Source organism: Globicephala melas, chromosome 21 (genome assembly GCF_963455315.2).
Source record: "Globicephala melas chromosome 21, mGloMel1.2, whole genome shotgun sequence".
Taxonomy (NCBI): domain Eukaryota; kingdom Metazoa; phylum Chordata; class Mammalia; order Artiodactyla; family Delphinidae; genus Globicephala; species Globicephala melas.
The window spans coordinates 30,853,327-30,877,213 of record NC_083334.1 but is presented as its reverse complement, the minus strand read 5'-3'; the positions used below and the strand labels follow the sequence as shown (position 1 = coordinate 30,877,213).

Here is a 23,887-nt window from a genome sequence, read left to right as displayed (position 1 = left end):
AAGAGAACAAATCAGTTTGCAAACCTGATATGCCTTCTAGGGTCACGTGGACACAGGCATGCACACTTGTGTGCAAATGCACGCACAGACACACACACATCGTGCACAGTTTGGATGTCACGGGTTGTGACTAGACCGTGGGCCTGAGGGGAGCAGAATAGACCACCTCAAATATGCCACTTAGTGGATTGATTATTTTGAATTAAAGATACTTGAGAAACAGCCGGTGCCAAAAGGACACTAGGACCTCTTTGTGCCGCTGAAAGTAGGAAATAAATCTCCCATGTGAAGGTCCCCCTCCCTGTACCAGGAAGTAGAGAGAGACAGGCTTATCACCAGAGACAGGAATTCAGGGCTGAGAAGCCTGTATAAACGAATCTTGTTACTTCTTCCCTAGTTAGCTAACCCAAGCCCCAAAGCCTGTGTCTTGTCAATTCTTCATAAATGCAGTGCTGCCTCATCTAGAAGATATACAAGCTTCCGGCTTTAGTCGCATATTCGAGTCTCATCTTTTTATGGGGATCTAATAGGTACAAAAGTAAATTTGTTTTTCTCCTGTTCCCCTATCTGATGTCAATTTGATTATTAGACCAGCTAAGCAGCCTAAATGGGAAGAAGGGCAAGGTTTTCCTCCCCTACGGTCCTCGGAGCAACAAAGAGGCAGATAGATCTCAATTTACATATCAGCCCCAGAGCATTTAGCCTGTGGCCATCCTGACAATTGAAATTGCTCCTTTTATATACTTGCAATTACCTGCCCCAATGTTTTCAGAGTGGGTTGAGAGGAAGCTCCTGGGAACTGTGATTATTGAACTTGCGTTCAAGTTCACCCCTTCTTTGGCACCATAAATCGGGTAATAAATATGAACATCCCTAATCACAACATAGCTGACAAAGCCTGGATTTTTCCTGCAGAGAGAAGGAAAAGTCAAGACTCTCCCTTACCCGCTTTTAATCTGTGCAAATCCCAAGCGCCTTCTCCCGCTCTTACCTTCCTGGGTTCCTAGTAGCCCAGTTGGCCAGAACCACGTCCGAGTGAAGCAGGATAGGAGGGAGCCCCAAGGTCCTGGAGACCTCGACCAAGGGAAGGGCAAGGGTTCTCGGCAGAACCTTGAAGATACAAATCCAGACAATTAGCACATTCTAGAAAGAATGCAGCAGAGGAAGCAATCTGTCTTTTATTCTGGCAATCTTGGGGTAGAGCAACGAGCCGGGGATAAAACTGGAATTATATGAGTGATCTATAGACACACACCTCATTCTCATATTTATTCTGTTAACAGCCTAGTGGGTATATTGTTTATGAGTGCGGTCTGAAATATATGTGAAGATTACAAAACTGGAACACACACACTTACACATAGGGTATAAAATAATCTCTGAATATTGTGCAGAGAAGGGCCTGAGCAAATGTTTAAGCATAAATGGGGGCTGAGTTGATGAGCAGTGGGAAAAAATCTCTCTCTATCTATATATATATCTCCAGAGAAATAGATCAGACAGATATGTAGCTATCTAGATATATGTGTGTTTTTGTGTATAGTCTTAGTTTTAGGAACATATGCGTATGTGTTTGTATGCAAGCGTGTGTGTGTGTGTGTGTGTGTGTGTGTGTGTGTGTGTATCCTCTCCTCAGGGAGAGGGATGGGAAGGATAGAACGCTTCATCAAACCCAATAACAACTTTGAGTAAGTCACCTCAAGACAGTCCCCATTCAACCCCTGAGTTATCCTAGGACACTCTAAAGAACCTATATGCCCCAAAATCCAGAAAAACTACCCATGTGGGTACCAGTGGGGGACTCCAACCACGAACAAGGCTAAACTAGTCCAGATCCAAAAGAACATTCTTATGCTTCCTGTCTCCCACTTCCCATTTTCCTTCCCCTTAATCTACTCAAAGAAGTCCAGCTTCTGCCTTAGTTTTCCGTTAGATTTTTAGAGAGAGTTGGGACAGAACTGTTTCTCAGGTAGAAAACAATAAAGAGCTTTAAAGAGTTGTCAGATTCAAACCTAAGGCCAGCTTCCCTTGGGGGGCAGTGGATGAGTAGGGCAGCGCAGAAGCGAGGTGTCTCCACAGTGAGGAAGCGAAAGGAGGAGATACAAAGAAGGTAAGAGATGGCCCGAGGCGGGGGTGGGGTGTGACAGGGGGCTCCCACCCCTTCCCCTCATTGAGGATTGTGGTTTGGAGAACGGAAGGAGGGAAGCCCATTGGGATGTCCTGTCATATGTGCCTAGATCTCAGACTTTCCAACATCAGACACATGACTCTTTTTAAAGAGTCTGAAGCAGCTCTATGCTTTCCTCTTCTCTCCTCTCTTACTTTCCTTTCTTTTTCTCACTGGGAGTCTCCTGTATTTACTTGAGAGAGAAAAGGTAGAATCAACCCAGCAAACAAGATAAGCACAGGCTGCTGACTCAAGAAGCAGGAAGTACTAGAACAAGGGTAACACCCGCATTTCTGGAGAATGTCCATTTATAAAAAAATGCAGCTAATAGGAATTTATCCTGCAGTTAGGGAAACAAAGACTTCACGTTCCAAGTTTCAGATTGAAACAGTAAACAGTTATGAAAAGATTCAGAAGAGATTTACATGAACTATGGAGAGACACAGACCAATGTTTGGTAGATAGCAAGCAACATTCAAGAAAGGAAGACTAGTGTTATAAATGGCAATGGGTGCTCTTCCCCGCTGGGGAAAGAAGGTTACATTAGTGAAATCAGAAGGTCTGAGTTGTGGCCCTGGATTTTCCACGAACTTGCTATCTGACCTTGGGCAAGGAATTTAACTCCTGTAGTCCTCAGCCATCTGTAAAATGGGCACAGCATTGCTGTACTTACCTTATGGGATTGTGAACATTGACTGTGATTACGGATGTGGATAAGAGCACAAACTGCTGTAAAATGGAAATCATTAAGTTTTCCGTGACACCTCAGAGCTTGCCTTCAAATGCAGCTCTTCACAATTCTTGGAAGAGGGTGAGTGCCAGAAAAAACAATATTCAAAAACTAATGAGAGGGCTACCAGTTCTAAGGAAAATTAACCTCCTGGCCAGGGGAAAAAGGTGTTTTCATTTAAATGGGCCCTTTGCCCTTCCTTCACCTCATACCCAAAGGAAAGAACAAGAAAGGACCCATTTTCCAGGCAAACAGAGAGCGTTTGCCAGGTGCAGCAGACCTTTGCAGAGAGCGTCCTCCAGGTGCAGCAGACCTGCCAGATGACAGGACAGGTGTCCCTTTGTCCCTACCTCTTTGGGCTGTGCCTCTCCATCCTGCCAGACATATCCCATGGTAATAAAGGTTAGGACCAGGTGTGCCAGCCGCTGTTCCCGGTAACCCGTGAGGAACTGGCAGTTCAAGAGGGGCATCTGTTCAAGAGAATTTCCAGAGATTACCAGCTGCAGGGGTGTGAAGGGTGCAGGGGTTCTGTGGCTTGAAGGGGTTATATTTCAGTGACGGGGATCCACACACCCCCTCTCTACCCTGATCTTAGGACACTGCGGTAGAGGAGGTATCCCAGATGATATTGTTCACGAAGTACCTACACCAAATTGTCCCCATGGTTGTGCCGGACACTGGTCACCATCACTGACAGCTTGGTTAGAGTGTTCTAGAATAACTCAGTCCCAAGACTGACATCATTTATTAAACGGGAGTCTCCCGGGGCAACTTTTACAATCCTGCCCTATCAAAGCACCTCTGCGTAACGGGTACCATTTAACCCTAATAACAGCCCTGCTGCTGTGGGCGTTACTGTCTCTGTTTACTCTGTTTAATTCGTAGGTAAAGAGTACACGGAGGCCAGTGGAGTTAGGAATCCGATCAAATCCCTTAAGGGAGGCTGCTGAGCGGGAATAAGAGGTTGTTCAGTCCTTGTCCGAACACTCCCCGTGACCCTGTGACCTCTCCACGCCCGCTCCCTCCCTGTCAAGATGCGCCATAGAGAGGTGTAAAGGTGATGTCGTTGAAAGCAACACCCTGTACACAAGTTAGTTATTACTGACAGCCCTGCCTAAGCAAATATTACCAGTTTCTCAGTTTTCCCCCGGCCAACCCTGCCTGTCTCGGTTGACGTCAACAGCCTCTGAGCTCCAGCTTCCCTGTACTTCCCCCTCGGCTTTCCTCCGTCCCCTATCCCTTCCCCAGCTCTAGACACAGTCTGATCTAGTTCTTCCCAGGTGCCCCTCTCCAGGATCCGAAGCGCCAGAAGGGGCGGCGGTGGATGTGTGTATCTCTTTAAGCTCCGGGTTCTTAAACGATGAGTGACAAGTGGGCTGGGACCGCGGTTCCCCACGCCCAGCGCTCGGCAGCCGGAGCCGCAGCCTCCCCGATGGTAATCCTTCCTCCGCTGGCCCCTAGGGGGCAGACTTTCTGAGTCTGTCCTCACTGTGCCAGACTGTTTATTTCACCCTTAAAATTGGCTCTGAGATAGAATCGCGAAAGTTCTGTGCAGAATCGCGAAAGTTCTGTGCCTTAGGGTGTGTGTGTGTCTATTGGAGGGATTGCCGAGATGTTGCATTTTAACAGGAACCAGCCTGAGAATTATAACCACAGTTATAATGTATTCAGTTATTTCTTCAGCACTTATTCTAAGGCAGTTACTCAAGTGTCCAAGGCATAGTGCGAAAAGCGTCCCAAGCAGGTTGATACTCCATTTTCCCCCAAACCCACAGGCCAAAACTGAGGGTCAGAGCGGGTAAGATATTTGCCCAGAGCCACAGAGCCAGGAGGGACTGAGCCAGGGTGCTAGTTCAGTTCTGCTGACCACAGCCTTGCCCTCTGAAGTCAGCACTGCCCGAAAGAAATATGAGCCATACGTGTAATTTGACATTTTCTACCAGCCACATTTTAAAAATAGCAAAAAACAAAAAAGCCCCAGGTGGAATTAGTTTTAATAACATTTTATCTAGGTCAATGTATGCAAAATGTTTACACATAATCAATATTAAAAATATCGAGATTTTTACACTCTTTCTAGTAAGTCTTCAAAATCTAGCGAGTGTCTCACATGCCAACTTGTCCTGGCCACATTTCCACTGCTCAGTAGCCATGAGTGGCTACTGGCTACCTACAGTGCAGCCTCAAGGTAAAGGAATAAGGTCCCAAGATGTTCTGGGGTCACCTTCTATTTTTCCCTGTTCCGGGTTTATAATCAGCTCTTTCTCCGAGAAGCCCCAGTTCCATTTATTGGCAAAGAGTTCCAATAAATGGACACTGGGTTTGCTCTTTGCTAGTGGAATGCTACTGTTTCTAGATCCCTCACAGTGGACAAAGCTAGGAAATGTGTGTTCTCTGTGTGTGTACACGTATTACGTACACATACATACAATGCTTGTTTACCCATCTATATATCCACAAAATGTGTGTGTGTGTATATAGACATTTTAGTATCATATGTATATATGATGCTAAAATGCTAAACATGTCAGACGTCTCCAACTCTTATCTGGTGTCACAGGTTGATCTTATCTTTCCCCCCTTGCTAATTTATAACTTTCATCTCTGATGGTGAAATATTATCCACCATTCATTTACTTATTTATTCATCCTAACATTGGGTTGGCCAGAAAGTTCGTTTGGTTTTAAGTACAAATAAAAGACATTTTTCATTTTCACGAAGAGCTTTATCGAACAACATATTCACTAACCGAACGAACTTTCTGGCCAACCATATATATATAAATGTCACATGAAAGGAATCATATGATAGGTAGCCTTTTGGTTCTGACATGTTTCATTTGGCAAAATGTATTTGAGGTTCATCCATATGGTTGGATAAATCAATAGCTTATTCATTTTTGTCACTGTACAGCGTTCCAATGTGTGAATGCAGGAGTCCTCGTTCAGACTGCTGTAACAAAGCACCATAGACTAGCTGGCTTAGAAACAACGGAAATTTGATTCTTACAGTTTTGGAAGCTGAACGTCCCAGATCAGGGTGCCAGCATGACTGGGTGCTGGTGAGAACCGTTCTGCTGTCTTCTTGCTTCATCCTCACGTGACAGCAGAAGAGGGCCAGAGAGTCCTGGGGTCACTTTTATAAGGCATTCATCCCATTTATGAATATCCCATTCTACTTTCATGACCTAATTACCTTCTGTGTTGGTCAATTTGATGTGTCAACTTGACTGGGCTAAGGGATGCCCAGATACATTATTTTTGGGTGTGTCTTTGAGGATGTTTCCAGAAGAGATTCTGGAAGAGATTGGGAGACTGAGTAAAGCCCATCACCCTCACCAATTCGGGTGGCATCATCCACCCTGTTTAGGGCCTGAATAGAGCAGAAAAGTGGAAAAAGGGTGCATTTGCTCTCTGGTTGAGCTGGGGCAGCTATCTTCCCCCAACATTAGCACTCTTAGTCCTTGGATTTTCAGACTCGGACTGGCAATTGCACCACTGGCTCCTCTGGTTCTTGGCTTTCCTGGGCCTCCAACTTGCAGGTAGAAGGAAGATTGTGGGACTTCTCAGACTCCATAATCATAATCATGTGAGTCAGCCACTCCCAATAAATCTCTTTCTACACATCTCTGTATTGGTTCTGTTTCTTGGGAGAACCCTGACTAATACACCTCCCAAAGGCCCCACCCATAACAACATCATGTTGGGGATTAGGATTTCATCATATGAATTTGGGGACCACACACACATTCAGGCCATTGTACTCAGTTTAACCATTCCCCTGTTGAGGGACATCTTGGTGGTTTCCGGCTTACGGGATCATTTACCCACAAGCTTTTCCAGGCACATAAATTTTCAGTTTATTTGGGTAAATACTTAGGAATGTGATTGCTGGGTCATATGGTAAGTCGATGTTTGCCTTTAAAAGATTCTGCCAGACTCTTCTGCATTCCCATCAGCAAGGTGAAGTAGAGTCTCTTTTGGTTTATAGCCTCACCAGTGTTTGATGTTGCCAGAGTTTTAAAAAAACGTTAGCTGTTCAAATAGGTTTTAAATTGCCTTTTAGTACTTATTAATATAGATACATAGTCCTATGTTTCTCTGTAAGTCACCTAGTTTCATTTTTCTTCCTTCCTGATTAAGACTTGCAAAACTTTCCTCTTATTCTACAAACTCTGAAGTTTCACCAGGATATCCATGGGTGGTCCCCCGCCCCCATTGTCTTTCTGATAGAAATACTCCAGTCTTTCATAAGAGCTGAAAAATTGTTTTTATGCGTTTAAAGCTTTGCTTTTTCTTCACCCACACTAGTCTACTTGTGGGACTTCTGTTCTGTGGAATTTAGATCATCCATTTCTCTTTTTCATATACTTTTATTTTTCTGATGCTGGCATTTAATTTTTGCTTTCTGCTTTATAAAACCGTTTCAAGGAAGTCCCTAAATCACCATTATTTTTCTATAATCAATGTTTCCCTCATTTACTCGGGTCGCTATTGAGCTTTTTGTTTATTTCTTTGCTTTCCAATAGTTCCTTTTACCGAGCAACTTTATTGATTTTTATGAAGTACATATACTGAAGACATTAATGCAATTTTTAAAAGCACTGATCTCATCTTTTGGCTTCTGTCGGAGACCAAATGTCCTGTGTCTCCCTCATCCTTCTTGACTTGCTTATTCTCTTCATATCGTTTGGTCATTTGGGGTTATCCATTCGTGTTCAGGAATGGAGGCCAGGGTTATCAGAATTAGTAACTATTAGAGCTTCCCTTATCATGTTTCCAGAATACTTCTGAGCTTCCTCTTGTGACCTTCCTGTGAGTCCACCAGCTGTCTGTAGTGTTTTGTCCCAGAGGGCTGGAGAAGGGGGACCCTTCCTGGAAGAAGATGGTTGAGTCTAAGCCAGTTAACAAGTTTTTGTCTGTCTTGTTTTGTTTTTTACCAACATACGGATAGGGGCCTTGGGGGCCTTCTAAGAGTAAGGTGGTTGGCCTGGAGGTACTGTGAGATTAGAAGTGCAAATTCACTTTCTGTCTTGTCTGTGCCAAGTAAAGGCCTCAAGAGGACAAATGTCTTAGTCTGTAGCTCTATGTGTGGTCCTGGAAGCCACAGTATTTGCTTCTCATGACGGTTTTCCAATGGATTCAGTCTCCATCTGTGGTGGTGAAGTCTAGAGAGTGGTTTTATCCAGTTAGTTGTTTTAGAACTAATTAGAAGCATAGGGAATGGCCACGGATGTTACATTAGTTTCCTGGGGCTGCCCCAAAGAAGGAACACAACAGAAATTTATGCTCTCACAATTCTGGGAGATGAAAGTCTGAAATTAAGGTGTTTGTGAGGTTTGTTCCTTCCGGAGGCTCTCGGGGGAGAATCTGTTCCCTGTTTCAGTCCAAGTTTCAGGTGGTTGCCAGCAACTCTTGGGATACTTTAAGGGCCTGTAGATGCAACACTCCAGTCTCTGCCTCTATCTCCACATGATGTTCTAACCTGTGTATCTGTGTCTCTGTGTCCAAATTCCCTTCTTGCTCTAAGCATGCCAGTCCTAGCGAACTTAGAGTGCACCCTAATACAACACACAGGACCTAATTTAACTTGATGACATCTGCAGAGACCCTATTTCCAAATGAGGTCATCTTCACAGGTTCCAAGACACAATTTCTGGAGAGAAACTATTCAACACAGGAGAAGTATCAGGGGGATTAATTCCACTGCAGTGCTGAGCTGTATCCCCCATGCCCATGTTTACAGTGACCAGAAATTAGCTGCACACTCCTGGCCTTTCCTCATTGACACTTAGCCTATGAGAAGCACCGATTCAACAAGTTCTTCACTTCGTTTATGGAGGTTGAGTTACATAAAGCGCGAGGAAAGCCTTGTACAGAGGACCGTGAAGTTCACATAATGAACTTGAATCTACCTTCCTGCAAACTGCCCCTTGCCTCTGTGCGCTCTTACTCTGAGATGGGAGAGGGAGCCTCGGGGGTGTTCTTTGTGCTTTGGTTGAATGCTTGGCATGGGTACAATAGACTCATTTCTGGATCTGATATAATTTGATTAATATGGTACGAAAGTCCTTAAGGGTTTTATTCCATCATTTCTCTGGTTTTCCCTCACTCAGATATCTCCTTTTTTCTTCTTTTTGTATTTCTTTGGTCATTTTAATGAGACTTTAGGCAGCAGGAAAATAAATTCTTAAGCTTAGTTTCCCATCTTCATAGACACTGAAGACAGTGTCTTACATCTCTTACAGGGTTTTAAACCTTGTGCTTGCACTTAGCAGGCATTCCATAAGTATTTTTAAATGAATTTGTAATTATAGACATGAAATATGCATACGTCAGTGAAGGAGAATTTTGGAGGGAAGACCTCTTATATGTCTAAAATCACATGGCACGCCAATTGGTGAGATTAAAACAGATGGAAAAGAGACGAGATGGAAGTGTAAATATAAATATCGAACACTGTTGTGTGGCAGGAAATACAAAAGCACTATTGCAAAAGTCATTTAGTTTTCACAACAATTCTAGGAGCCCCGAATTTCTCCCATTTTATAAATATGGAAACAGAATAAGTAACTCGTTAAGTCAAAGTTTATAGCGACTAAGTGATAAAACCAAGAGTCCAACTCAGGTCCTCCTGAGTCAAATCTGTGTTCTTCCTATAACACCTTCTTCTTATTCCTGTGGGGTCATGTCAGTTCTCCCAGGACCAAGGAGTTTCACCGTTCCTTACATAATTTGGGGAAACATTGCTCATCTTGTCTCATATGTGGCATTTACAGACTTATCAATGATTTCTGAAGAATCTGCCAGCCCTGACTTTATAACTGGGAAAGTCTCTTGACTCAACTATTCTGTGAAACGCCGACAGTAAATCAATGTGGCTTCACTCATGGGGAGGGGAGCCCTGACCATGTGGCTTGGCGTGAGGGCACTGAGAATTTTCACACCTGTCCTTCCCCAGCTAGGTCTTATTCATCAGTTTCCTGACACTTCTCAACCAGACTGTCTTTCTTCTTTAAACACATGCTTGTTGAGTGCCCAGGAACTGTTCTGTGCAGGCTCTGGAAATTTTAGGGAAACACACTTGTCGTACCAGAAGCAAGTGTCATTCTGCTCATGATGAAGGGTGAGATAGTTTTAGTTTCGTGGATAAACTCAACAGCAGTGATTGGTCAGCTGACCCACTTCCACAATGCTGAAAAAGGAAAATGGTGTGAGGATGAAAATAGGGTAGTGAGAAGGGGTTAAGGAGAAGAATACAAAATGTTTGGGGCTTCCCTGGTGGCGCAGTGGTTGAGAGTCCGCCTGCCGATTCAGGGGACACGGGTGCGTGCCCCGGACCGGGAAGATCCCACATGCCGCGGAGCGGCTGGGCCCGTGAGCCATGACCGCTGGTGTCCAGAGCCTGTGCTCCGCAACGGGAGAGGCCACAGCAGTGAGAGGCCCGCGTACCGCCAAAAAACAATACAAAACCTTTTACCTCGTTCACCTGAGCTCGAAGCTGGTGACTCCCAATCAAGTGAGGCAGTCGGTTGGCAATTTCCATCCAAGGTCTATAGTGATCAGGGAGTTCTTTCTGCATTGAAAAAATAAAAATGTCTCAGTATTTTAGAGCTCTCTGGGAAGCAGCTTCGTGTAGTAGCTGTTTTCAGATTTCAGTCTTAAGGCAGAATTCAGGTCAATTCCATTCAGCAAATATTGAGAATTCACTATCTGCTGTACCCTATGCTAGGCACTGCAGATACACAGGTGACTGATATATAGTCCTTGTGGTGAGGGAGCATATGGTCTAGTAAGGATAAATAAAGTGTAATCAGACATACCCAATGCAGTATAATATGTTCAATTAAGAATATGTGTAAGCTTAACAACCAGCTGAAGAGGAAGTAGTTAATTCCATAAACTGTGCTAGGGAATAATGGGAAATGGTCATAGAAATATGATAGTTGGGGCCAGTAGTAGGGTCTGAAAGTGACTTTTCTAGTTGGAACTTTTAAGATGGGAAGCCAGTGAAACAGAGGAGATAGTGGATAAATAGAGATAACTGTGCTTCTTGGGATTACAGATGATTCAGTGTCACTAGAATATGAAGTTCAAGAGAAAGGATGATGGAAGATTTGACCAGAAAATCAGATCAAATATGCTTTTTATTGACTACATAAGAACTTTATTTTTTATGTATGTTGGTGACATGATTCAATCTGAATTTTAGGAAGATAACTTTGCTTTGGGATTTTAAGGTATAAAGTCAGATTAGGAAACCTTTGAAATATTGTCTGAAAATTAAGCTTAGGCAATGGCAGTGAATTTGGAAAGGAGAAGGTATGTATTCAAAAATATTTGGAAAATAAAATTGAAATAATTAAATTTAGAGGCAGGGATGGGGCTAAAGGCGAGGTGATCCCTAGCCCAATAGCACAGTTTATTTGCCCACTCTGGGTCGTTGGTTTAGCCAAGAAGAACACAGGTTGGATTTCAGCAACCCTGACTCTATCCCAAGAAATGGCAAACTGCAGCAAACTACACTCATGAATAAGCTTTTATTAGGACACAGCCAAGTTCATTTGTTTCCACATTGTCTACAGTGGCTGTCACTTTACAATGGCAGAGTTGCATAATGGCAACAGAGATCATATGGTCTGCAAAGCTTAAAATATGTACTATTTGACCCTTTACAGGAAAAGTTTGCCAACTCGTGACCTGTCCCCAGGGTCTGGGCCTCCTTTTACAGAGTACAGTCTGCAAGACTGAAATGTTGTGTCTCTGGGTTAAGAAGGAGTTAAGTGAGGATGATTTCCATGTTTCTGAATCAGATGACTGAATGAATTGTTGAGAAGACAGATTGAAACAGAAATGCAGGTGGAAGTCAAAGAGAGGACATGCAATAGTGAATTTGTTTTTACATATGTCCAACCTAAAACATCTGTGGAATGTCAAGATATGGCTATGTACTCGGCAGTTGGATATACAGTTGGAAGCTCAGGAGAGAATTAATATTAGAAATATACAATCAGGAGGCGTCATAGTAGTGCAAATTCTGCATTGTGGTAAAAACCACAAGTGGGTACAAGACCATTCGGGAGAAGTTGCCAAGTGGAGGGAGAAGGCTTAGATCAGCGCACTGGGGGGATACTTACAAGGCAGGCAGAGGAACTGAATCCAGCACAAAGAGATATGTATAGAGGCTAAATGAGCCAGAAGAGAATCACCCTATAGAAGTCAAGACATTAGAGGATCTCTCGGAAGCAGGGATTCATCAGATGGCCAAATGCATCATTTAAGTAAGGTTACCCCTTTGGAAGACAAAACTAAAGAGTCACTAATATATCAATATATACACCAGTCTTTCCACGTATATGCATAGAAATTCAGGTCAGGGTCATGGAAACAGGGTTCAAATTTTAGTGTGCTGAGGAGGGAAGAAAACAGAGATTGGAAATGTGAATTACTTTTTTGGGAGAGCCATAAGCCATCACAAGGCGACAGTTTGTGTTTGAGAGCTGTTTCCACTTTCGAATGGGAAACTTGAGTGGTTTACAGCCTGCTAGTGTATAAGAGGCAGAGATTGAAGAGAAAGGAGAGAGGGAATAATTAAAAGTAAAGGGTCGTGAGGAAGAAGAGGAGGAGAGGAAGAGCCCAAATGCAGCGCCTGGCTGTGAAGAGCTGGAAGGAGAAAGTCTGGAGTTTGAGGGATTCATTTCTTATGAACTCAATTTCTCCGCAAATGGTGAAGATTCAGGTTACATGACTTGGGGAGAGGGGTGGGTGTTCAATTAATTATCGGAGGGAAGGGAAGAGGAAATTAAACATAAAAATGCAAACAACATAATATATTGCAATATAGAATATGTGTATTATAATACACTATAATGACTTTCAAAACCCAGGGAAGTTTGAAAACTATAAGTTTGGAGTGCTGTAGATCTGTAAGTTACCAATAAGTCACTTGCTGGAGATCCTCTGTCTCTCAGACTCTAAAATAAAACTAGGTGAATCTAACATCCAATACACAATCTTTGAAAATTATAGACTTTACTTAATCCTCTGCTTCCTATCTTTGCCCCTGAATCAATTTAGGACAAATTGGGCACCCTTTACTACCTTTCTCGACAAATCAAATTACACCAAACATCATAATTTAACATTTTTAATATAGATATTGTGCAGGAGGGGGCGATTTAACCCTCTACTCCTCTTGAGTTCTTGTGTCAGGAGTCAATAAAATTGACGCAAAACAGATTAACAGGAGAAACAGAAAGAAATGTTAGTTTGTACGTACAGAGGTCTCATAGAAATGGGACCTAAGAAGTGGCCAAAGCAGGCTTTTATACTTTGTAGACAAAGAGACAATAAATCTGTAAGGAATGGACAAGACAAAGAAACTTAGGCTTCAGGTGCTTATCTAAACAGAGTTTGGTCTTGGGGTCGTCAATTAAAGAAGTAACAGGGTTTTATTTATTCAGGCCTCTCACCTTGAATTCCCTACCTCTGGTGGTAAGGGTGTCCTATCTCCAGATGCGTGGAGGGTACCTTTCATAGGAGAGATTTATTTCCTGCTTTTAGGGAGACAGAGAAGAGGGTCAAATTTCCTCTTAAATTGACTGTTTCTTAAGTAACTTTCACCCAAAATAATCAATATGCATTGAGGCATATTCGTGGGTGACTTGCCCCAGGCACCAACAATACAGATATTCACAAAGAGGAAATCACACCGTTCTCCTCAAGCATTCCAAATCCAGTACCTCAGCTTCTGAGAGGTAGAGTCCACTATGCTCCCCTACTCTTCTCCCAGAGAGAACATTTATAAGCATAATGGTATAATTTTCCCTAGCAGTGCTCAGCGGTAGTGCAGAATTGAAGAAAGCCGCTAATTGACCTGAGTTTGGGGATTTACAGAGCAGTGGCCGAGCTGAGAATGCTCGCACACATAAAGGCAGAGAGATTTATGGTAAACTGACTCTGAACTGGCAGCTTGTTTTTCTTCTCGTCTATATGATGCATATGTTTTATGAACAAAAACTGACAAAGGACAAAGACAAAGGAATATAATATTTATAAAAGAAAATCACAGAAGCAGACTCATAGTATTCAGAACCCCTTTTAAAGTGGGTTTGAAGAAAAGCTGTAACTAAATCTGTCCTTCCTTCTTTGATGCCTAGAGAGGGGATCGTGTTCTGAAAATTAAATTAGAGCACCCTGGAGAATTCCCTGGCAATCTAGGGGTTATGACTTGGCACTTTCACTGCAGTGGCCCAGGTTCCATCCCTGTTTGGGGAACTACGGTCCTGCAAGCCATGATGAATAGCCAAAAAAAAAAAAAAAAAATTCAAGCATCCTGGATTTCTGCTTCCGGGCTTGCGTGGGAATCCTTAAATACTACACTTTGCCTCAATCTAAGCAGCACTCTATTCTTGAATATCTCTTTTTCTTTCCCCTTAGATTCCTAGAGGCTTCTTTTCCTTCCTTCTTCTCTTCATCCTCTCCCTTCTTTAAAGAATTCTAGTCTTTGGACTCTGGTATCACCCCACAAATGTAAGAAAACCATGAGCTTTGAGAACCTCTGGGTTCTCCGAGTGTGGTTCCCATCCAGCAGCATCAGCATGATGTGGAAACTTGTTAGACATGCAAATTCTCGGGCTCTACCCCAGACGTACTGAACCTGAAACCAGCTGCCTGTGCTTTAGCAAGCCCTGTAGGTGAAGCTACAAAGTTTGAAAGTTTGGTGTACCCCAAAGCTTGAAAACCACTGATGTGGGGACCTCAAAGGAAAGGGAGAAAGGATTTTAAAGCTAGTTCATAATCCATTAAAAATGTATTCACCCTAAGTGTCCATTGACAGATGAATGGATAAAGAAGATGTGGCACATATATACAATGGAATATTACGCAGCCATAAAAAGAAATGAAATTGAGTTATATGTAGTGAGGTGGATGGACCTAGAGTCTGTCATACAGAGTGAAGTAAGTCAGAAAGAGAAAAACAAATACCATATGCTAACACACATATATGGAATCTAAAAAATAATGGTTCTGATGAACCTAGGGGCAGGACTGGAATAAAGATGCAGAGGTAGAGAATGGACTTGAGGACACGGGGAGGGGGAAGGGTAAGCTGGAACAAAGTGAGAGAGTGGCATGGACATATATACACTACCAACTGTAAAATAGATAGCTAGTGGGAAGCAGCTGCATAGCACAGGGAGTTCAGCTCAGTGTTTTGTGACCACCTAGAGGGGTGGGATAGGGAGGGTGGGAGGGAGACACAAGAGGGAGGGGATATGGGGATATATGTATATGTATAGCTGATTCACTTTTTTATACAGCAGAAACTAACACAACATTGTAAAGCAATTATACTCCAATAAAGATGTTAAAAAATAAAATATACTCACCCTTTCAATGGGATTTTCCTCTAGAGACTGAATAAAATATTGAATTATGTTACTTACTTTTTGATTGCCAGATCTTGTTTTAAGTTACAGTATGGGGGGACAGGATCAGCTGATGAGTTTTTCACTAAATAGCACCCCTTTTGGTATTAGTTAATACTTATCTATCACATCTATTTCAAAACCTATATACAATTTCAATATTCTATTAATGAATATTGGTAATTGCTTACAATTTTTCACTATCATTAACAAGTTTGAAAGAGTCATCCTTATACATGTGTTTTTAGATGTTTTCTCATTATTAGGACAAATTTATAAATGTGGATTTACTGGATTAAAGATTTTGCACATAGAAAGGTTAAGAGCTACTTCTTGGTTTTCTTACAGAAAAGTTACATGAATTTATAATCACATTTATAGTATGTAATATATAATGGGAGTGCCAGTTTATTTATGATTCTAACAACAGAGCATCACCAAACTTTTTTGTTATTTTTAAAGATATAATATGTATTATCTGCACTAAAATTCTATAATTATTTCAATATTTAATAACAATAAAATAACCACCCAAAAATATACCTTTCACAGAAATGATTAAAATAATGCAATCAATATTTATGGCAAGACAGTCAAAAAGCACAAAATTTATAAAGTGGAAAGTAAAATTATTCTTATTCTCATCTAGCAATGATGACCCTTGGAAGTTTGAGTGGTTTTCCAGAAATTTTGTATGCTATCATTTTATTGTTTAAATTTACATTTCTGTGATTATTAATGAGTTTGAATATCTTGTCATGCTTTGGTCATTGCATTTTGTGTGCGGGTGTGCAATGCCATTCATACCAGGGTAGTCAAATGAACCAACATTTTCATTTATGCCATTGGGTTTTCGATGATGCTTAGAAATTTCTTCCCATCCCAATGTCGTTTCTTTTAGAGAATTTCTAGTTTAATTGTTGGTGCTTACATCTTTCATCTATCTACAGTTGTGTTGTGAGTTAGGATAGATTATCTCATTATTTCCATTTCAAAATAGAGGAAGTTCAAGCCAGAGAAGTTTTATAACTTTCCCGAGTTTACACATCTGGTCAGTGGTCAGGTCAAACCTCTTCTGACTCAGAGTTCAGTGTACTTTCCAGTACCTCCTGAGAGTAAACACATGGAGAACGGTGACTGCGGAGGTGGTTAGTACAAAGGGACAAGAAATTGAAAGAAACTTTACATGTTTTTCTTCCCCTCATTCCAATAATCAGAAGACCCAGAAGTGGGATGGACACAAATAATAAAATCTATGACCTTCTTTTCTATTTTTTCAGTTTCCTATTTTATGTTATTCTTTCTCTGCACTTTTATATCTGTCAAAGTACAATTTTCAAAAAGTTAAAAAAAATGACTCATGCAAATATGGAATGTGTGTCCAAAATATATTTAGTTTATTAATGAGGAACTCAGCAGGATGGTCCAGTTGATTCAAAAGCACTTGATATTAAGCTGCATGAGCTGCTTATAAATTTTGGAGATCAATCCTTTGTCAGTTGCTTCATTTGCAAAATGGGCAGAAGACCTAAATAGACATTTCTCCAAAGAAGATATACAGAGTGCCAACAAACACATGAAAGAATGCTCAACATCACTAATCATGAGAGAAATGCAAATCAAAACTACAATGAGATATCATCTCACACCAGTCAGAATGGCCATCATCAAAAAATCTAGAAACAATAAATGCTGGAGAGGGTGTGGAGAAAAGGGAACCCTCTTACATTGGTGGGAATGTAAATTGATACAGCCACTGTGGAGAACAGTATGGAGGTTCCTTAAAAAGCTACAAATAGAACTACCATATGACCCAGCAATCCCACTACTGGGCATATACCCTGAGAAAACCATAATTCAAAAAGAGTCATGTACCAAAATGTTCATTGCAGCTCTATTTACAATAGCCCAGAGATGGAAACAACCTAAGTGTCCATCATCGGATGAATGGATAAAGAAGATGTGGCACATATATACAATGGAATATTACTCAGCCATAAAAAGAGACGAAATTGAGCTATTTGTAATGAGGTGGATAGACCTAGAGTCTGTCATACAGAGTGAAGTAAGTCAGAAAGAGAGAGACAAATACCGTATGCTAACACATATATATGGAATTAAAAAAAAAAAATGTCATGAAAAACCTAGGGTTGAAACAGGAATAAAGACACAGACTTACTAGAGAATGGACTTGAGGCTATGGGGAGAGGGAAGGGTAAACGGTGACAAAGCGATAAAGAGGCATGGACATATATACACTACCAAACGTAAGGTAGATAGCTAGTGGGAAGCAGCCGCATAGCACAGGGAGATCAGCTCGGTGCTTTGTGACCGCCTGGAGGGGTGGGATAGGGAGGGTGGGAGGGAGGGAGACGCAAGCGGGAAGAGATATGGGAATATATGTATATATATAACTGATTCATTTTGTTGTGAAGCTGAAACTAACATACCATTGTAAAGCAATTATACTCCAATAAAGATGTTAAAAAAAAAAAAACCAAAAAAAAAAAAAAAAGCACTTGATAAACTGAAGTGTTTAGAGTTTTGGTAAAAAGAATGTTAAAATTAAATTGCTAAGGTAAAGACACAGTAATTGGTTAACGTCCTCTATGGCAGAACAATCGTAAGCTTTAGGGTTTTATTTTCTACTCAGCGGAAATCACTGGCAGCTCTTTTGAACAAAAATCTGCAAAAGCTAATGTGCAGCTTCGGTCCTAATCGATAGGAAGCAGCATGTCAAGAAAGGAGCATCCCTTAGGTAGTTAAGTAATCTTAAGGTGAGACTGCTTAGTTAGACAGGGCTCCGGATGGCACTAAATAAAAGCCCTCCTTTTGCTCTGTTTTGGATAATTCTTCTCAACACATTTATAATCTAGAGAAGAACAGACTTTTAAAAAAATAATGTATTTTATAGAAACAATAAACTGTATTCGCACTGATGAAGTTAATGAAACCAGCTTCTGGTTAAGAAAATGGCACAGAAAGTTTAAAAAATGAAAGTTTAAGTGAAGTTAAAGTGGGCGAACGTCAACAAAGGAAGTTGGGTGACAATATTATGATCATAAAAATTAGAATGTAAACTATGGGACAGAGTAGAATGTGAAGGAGAGGGTTTTAAGTGAAATAAAAGACAAGTTTCAATGGAAAGAGGCTGGTGTGTCATTGCTGCCAACTAAAGAGGAGAAAGATATTAGATGACTTTGCAGGGGTGCGTAAGCAGCATGAGAGGGCCTTGGAGGCGACACTAAAACATAGGATTTTGTTCCAAAGAGCGGAGTGATGTGATTTGATTTTTGTTTTAAAGGGTCGCTCTGACTGCCATGCGGAGACTGTACTATGGCAAGAGGGGAAATAGGAAGACGGGTTACAAGGCAATAGTCCAGGGAGAAATAGTGGTGGATGGGACTAGGGTGGAAAAGAGAAAGGTGGGCAGCTAAAAGACAGTTTTCAGAGACAGGGCTGAACTCCTTAATTATCACATGAGTCACTTGAGAATAATGAAGATCACTGTGAGACTCAAATGGGAAATGTGCAGTTAACACAAGGCCTAGTACAAAGTGAGCACCTATTAAATAATAATTACTACTCTTACTGTATATTATAAGAAGGTTACCATAGGAAATAAGAAAAACTCCATTCTTAATGAAATATAGGAGAACGCTATCAATAAATTTTGCTAATACTTTGAAAATCTGAATTAAAACCACTGCTTCTCTCAAGTGCTTTGAATTACTACAGGAGATTATATATGACTTTATTTTTCCTAAATCGTTGCTTGGCCGCTATACAGAGCAAGGTTCCCGGCATCCCGATTCCTTTTCTTCTGCTCCATGGCACCCTTACAATTTGTTTTTGTTTTTCCCTTTCCTTTGTTTTTGTAGTTAAACTACTTCCAAGCTCTTCTCACTGTTTCTCATAGTTACGACACCTTTCTTTCCACAAACAACCTCCTACGTGTAGCCCCTCAGCCCTCACCTGGACCTTCACTGTCCTTTACGTATTCTGTCGTTTTCAAGTACCAAGCGAGTTAGGCTAGAGGTTCTGAATTAACTCCTGGCTGGGGTTCTGGCATCAGTAATTTTTAAGCTTCCCAGCCAATTTTGATATGCAGTTCAGGAACCATTGCTGGAACCCACCCTGTACTCAACCTTCTGCTAGGAATATATTCACACACCAGGGCACTGTTGCTTACCAGACATGAAATCCAAATTCCTGAGCCTAACGTTTGAGTTCCCTTGGTCTCACTCCAATCTAATCTCGTGCTATAAACTCTCTTGGTTCCTCCCTTCCTGCCAAGCAAATTTCCTCACATTCTTTATGTCTAAAGAAAAATTACTCCTCACCCACGCACCAACCCAAACACACGTACACAACAGACACACGATCTGGCAATGGATTTCTGTGGCTTCCTTATGGACATAGGTCTGAAAGGTATACATTTTCCTCACTGAAACATTACACCCTGGAGGTGTTTGAGAGTTTATAGAAACAGTGGGATGGAGTACTTGAAACCAAGTCAGACCCTTCCCCCAAAGCCAGAATGATTGTTTATTCATTAGTTTGACTGTGTTTTCTTTTCTTTTTTGTTATTATTAAAAATCAGAACCGTTTCCATTATTTGTTAGTTTTAGTCATAAAAATGCTATTAGAAATAGCATACAGATTGGTCCAATATCCATAAAATCATTGAAATATAACAAAATATTTACTACCTGTGGTACATGATGACACTCACATGCTTTAAGTATTTACGGTAAACAGCCAAGCTTGCTGAAAGAGTATGTTTGGGCTCATTGACATGAAGGGATAGCCAGCCCATCACTTACCTAAAGGCAAACAAATCCTACTCATGCCCTTAGCAAAGTCAGCGGTTCCTATTTCACAATTTGTGATCTATTGCGACACCACTGTTCTCCGATGACGGGTGATAGATTCCCTCCTGATCAGGTGAATAAACTGAGGCAGATTCTGGTGTAAACTCTCTTCCCTTTCCTCTTCCCAGAAAGGGAGATGTTTAAAATTCTTCCACAAGTGAGAGAAAATTAAAACTGAAACAAAGAATCGCATTCTTCAGAAATCTGACACATGACTGCGAGCGTAGGCCCAGTTTGCCAGGAAATTCTGAGCTCCAGAATGGAAATTTCTTCTAAGGAGTATCCATCAACCAAACTACAGGGCAGATAGAGTCCTGTGTTTCCTCAGAAAGTCACAAACACTTGATGTTCCTCTTGTTTCCCGTCTGGTTTTCTTATTTATAAGAAAGGAAACAGCAAAGAAAGGAACACAATCGTGGTGGCCCTATCCAATGTTTACATACTTTTAAATATTATTTTTCTTAGCTCAGTGTATATATTTAATCCCAATAAGAGAGCGTTGGCCTGTTGACAGACTCTTCCTTGTGAACTAGGGATGATAGAAATATTCCTGAATCAAGTTATACACACAGAATGGAATTTTGAATAAGCACTGGACCGAGGGTTGTGCAAACTAGCTTCTATCCTTCCACTGGATTTATGGAAGTGCTTTCATACTCCACAGCAATCCAGTGGCGGGGGGGCACTAAATCTCTCCAAGTACATGTGAAAACTGAGGGTCAGGCAATGCTGGTGGTTCATTCTAGGTCACGAGAGTTAGTAAGTGAAACTTAGGGTGACTAAATAATTCTGTTTTGCCCAGGACTTTCCTGGTTTACCATGGAAAGTCCTGCATCTTGGAATTCCCTTCGGCCTGTAGCAAATGGATGTTCTTGATCACCCTAGTGGCAGGGTCAGAGAACACAGTCCAGTGTTCTGGGCCACAACCCTCCTCTGCATAACACCCTAGAGTCATTACTTTTAATGCTCAAGTTACTTGCAGATCTGTGACTTGGTCTCACAACTAACAGCTCTACAGAGGGCTTTGGGGATCAGCAGATAGATCCTATCTTCATTTTTATTCTTCTATTCACACTCAGAAGAAGGTATTCCATAAAAGCTCCTTAAATGCCAGATCATTGATCACAGTTAAACCCCCTATTAGACCCCTAGAAGGAAAAACTGGATCTAATAAATGGTTGCAGTGATTGTAACTTTGGATCCCTAGATTCTTAGCTGAGTAGGCTTGGCCCTTATTTAGAATGTAGTAGAAAAAAGATGTCAAGGGTCCTGAGTACTGCTTCTGCTTTTTCCAGTAATATAACTTTGGGCAAGAACCCCTGGCCTTCAGCTATGGTTTCTAAGGACTCTTGCAGTTTTGACATTTTAGACCTGACCATTAAAGTGTTGAAAAGGAATTGCATTACAGGTTGAGCCTTAAGAACAATTAAGAAAGAGGTACTGGGGCTTCCCTGGTGGCGCAGTGGTTAAGAATCCGCCTGCCAACACAGGGGACACGGGTTCCAGCCCTGGTCCAGGAAGATCCCACATGCCATGGAGCAACAAAGCCCATGCACCACAACTACTGAGCCTGTGCGCCACAACTACTGAAGCCCACGCACCTAGAGCCTGTGCTCCGCAACAAGAGAAGCCACCGCAATGAGAAGCCTGTGCACCGCAACGAAGACCCAACACAGCCAAAAATAAATAAATAAATATTTTAAAAAAGAAAGAAATAGGTACTGTTTGTCCTCAAAGGTTCTTTCCTCTTCTCAGCACTTTCTGTGAATATCTAATCCCTCCTACGAACCTCGAACACAGCCAGGGTCCCTTGTGATCTCTTTTCTCTCCCACTAGCAAGTCAAGATAAACTGATTTACTCATATAATTGATCTTTATCTAAATTCTCTCTCTCTCTCTCTCTCTCGTTTTTTTTTTTTTTTTTTTTGATAACTGCACATTGGCTCATGAATTTGCTGGAATGACTGACAATCCATTAAAAAAAAAAAACTGACATTAAAACATTCCATTTGCTCTATCCCCTGCTGCAGCGGTCTCTTCTCCTTTGTTGGTAATCACACTGTGCCTTATTTGAATTATCTGTCCCAAATCAATGGCTTGGCATTTATATTGCATCAATTGCATCAATTAAACAGACAAACACCCAAGTCAGCATCTCAAGAAACCTATACCGACCTGCTTTAAGACCCTATCCTTACCAGAGGATTTGGAAGAAGAAAGCCATAATCTTCAGAAATATGAAATCTTCCTAAAGTCAAAGATGGTGCTGTCTTCAAATTCTGACTTTGAGGCTCCATAATTTTGTTTGAAGTATCTGCGCAGAGGCTGCTGCCAAAGAGACAACTGCTCCAAATACATCAAAGACCCGGGGTAAGGGAGCTTCAAAACAGCATCTCTTCCTCCCAGTAAGCTGTACAGTTGTCTCGGGAACAGGGGAGAACCTTGCTCTCAGGTTGAATTCCACACTGCCATAGACTTCCTCTGACATAAGGTTGAGTAAATTATTAAAGACTGCTGATTAAGACAAACAGGCAAACAAAATCACCTCGGGAGGGGGGGAAACTCCTTTCTTTTCATATATGTGAATATAAGAAGATTGATTTTAAACCCAGAGACAAATCTGCTCTATTTTAGGAAATGGGAAATGAACAAGCGTTTTGGCTGTCGATGATCCCAAACACCCCGACGGGAACCTGGTCCATGATAAACTTTGACAACTGGGTCTTTATTTCAAAGGTGTAAACTATTTAAACTAGAAGTTAGTTACATTCAGATATTTCGGTGGATGGGCCATGGGTAGAGTGGGAATGAGGACTCTGAACGCACATCAGACCCTCAGAAGTGTTCTGCACGTATTTGAACAGTGTATTGTAAAGATTATTATTGCTTTGATTTACCTTAAGAAATATTATTGTTTTTGAAACCTTCCATGACATTAAAGGAGAATATATACTTTTGTGAAGTTTAACAAATGAGGTATAGCAGATACTAATGAATTTGAGAAAAGCCTAACAGATCATTTGATTTAACCTTCTACTTTTATTAAACATCTTTTGAGAACCGACCACTGAGATGGAAGACTTTACCTATGAACCAGGTACAGATTAGTACACTGAGGCATACGCATGTGAATAATCCTGTCTACTGTCACTCCACTAATTATGTACTAGAGCTGAGGTAGCTTGATCTCCAAGCCATTCCTTTGTTCACTCGATCAGGCTGCCAGGCTGTCTGTCAAAGGCGCCATCGTGGTTTGAATTCACATCAGTATGGAGCTCATCGGTAAGTTCCAGGCCATAAATCCGCACCGTGAAAATTCCGAAGCCTCTACCTTTTGCCCAGTTGGACCCTGAACTTAGGTCGTCAGGTTGTCATCAAATTTATTTGGAAGCTGATTTGTCTATACACATCTTCTCCTCCCTACCTTTCTCTAAGATAAGTATAAAAGCTAAAGCAGGAAGTGCTCTGATAACTCCTGTAACTGTTCCCATGGAGCGTTCAACTTTGAAGGTAGGATGTCAAAAGTAACCTAATTGATTTATGGTTCATTAGATCCTAAGAGCCATCCTCAATTAACCACTTCCTCTTAGCCCAGTACCCAACCAGTTTTGAAGATTCGTTTCTTATGCCTCCTAAAGGCAGTTTGTCAAACTTAATTCGTTGAATCATCTTCTTGTTTTTTCCT

The 23,887-nt window shown here is 41.4% G+C and overlaps 1 protein-coding gene across 1 annotated transcript in view; it reads right to left on the bottom strand.

Annotated features, from left to right (window-relative positions):
- The window catches only part of IDO2 (indoleamine 2,3-dioxygenase 2), a 43,571-nt gene extending 21,060 nt beyond the window's left edge, over nucleotides 1-22,511 (bottom strand). Inside the window, exons 1-4 of the mRNA XM_030833982.2 lie at nucleotides 22,401-22,511; nucleotides 10,378-10,473; nucleotides 3,248-3,367; nucleotides 992-1,110 (exon numbers count right to left, since the gene is read on the bottom strand). Coding sequence (XP_030689842.2) covers nucleotides 992-1,110; nucleotides 3,248-3,367; nucleotides 10,378-10,473; nucleotides 22,401-22,499 — 434 coding nt within the window. The 5' untranslated portion in view covers nucleotides 22,500-22,511. The remainder of the gene's footprint in view (nucleotides 1-991; nucleotides 1,111-3,247; nucleotides 3,368-10,377; nucleotides 10,474-22,400) is intronic.
- Nucleotides 22,512-23,887: the final 1,376 nt, after the last annotated feature.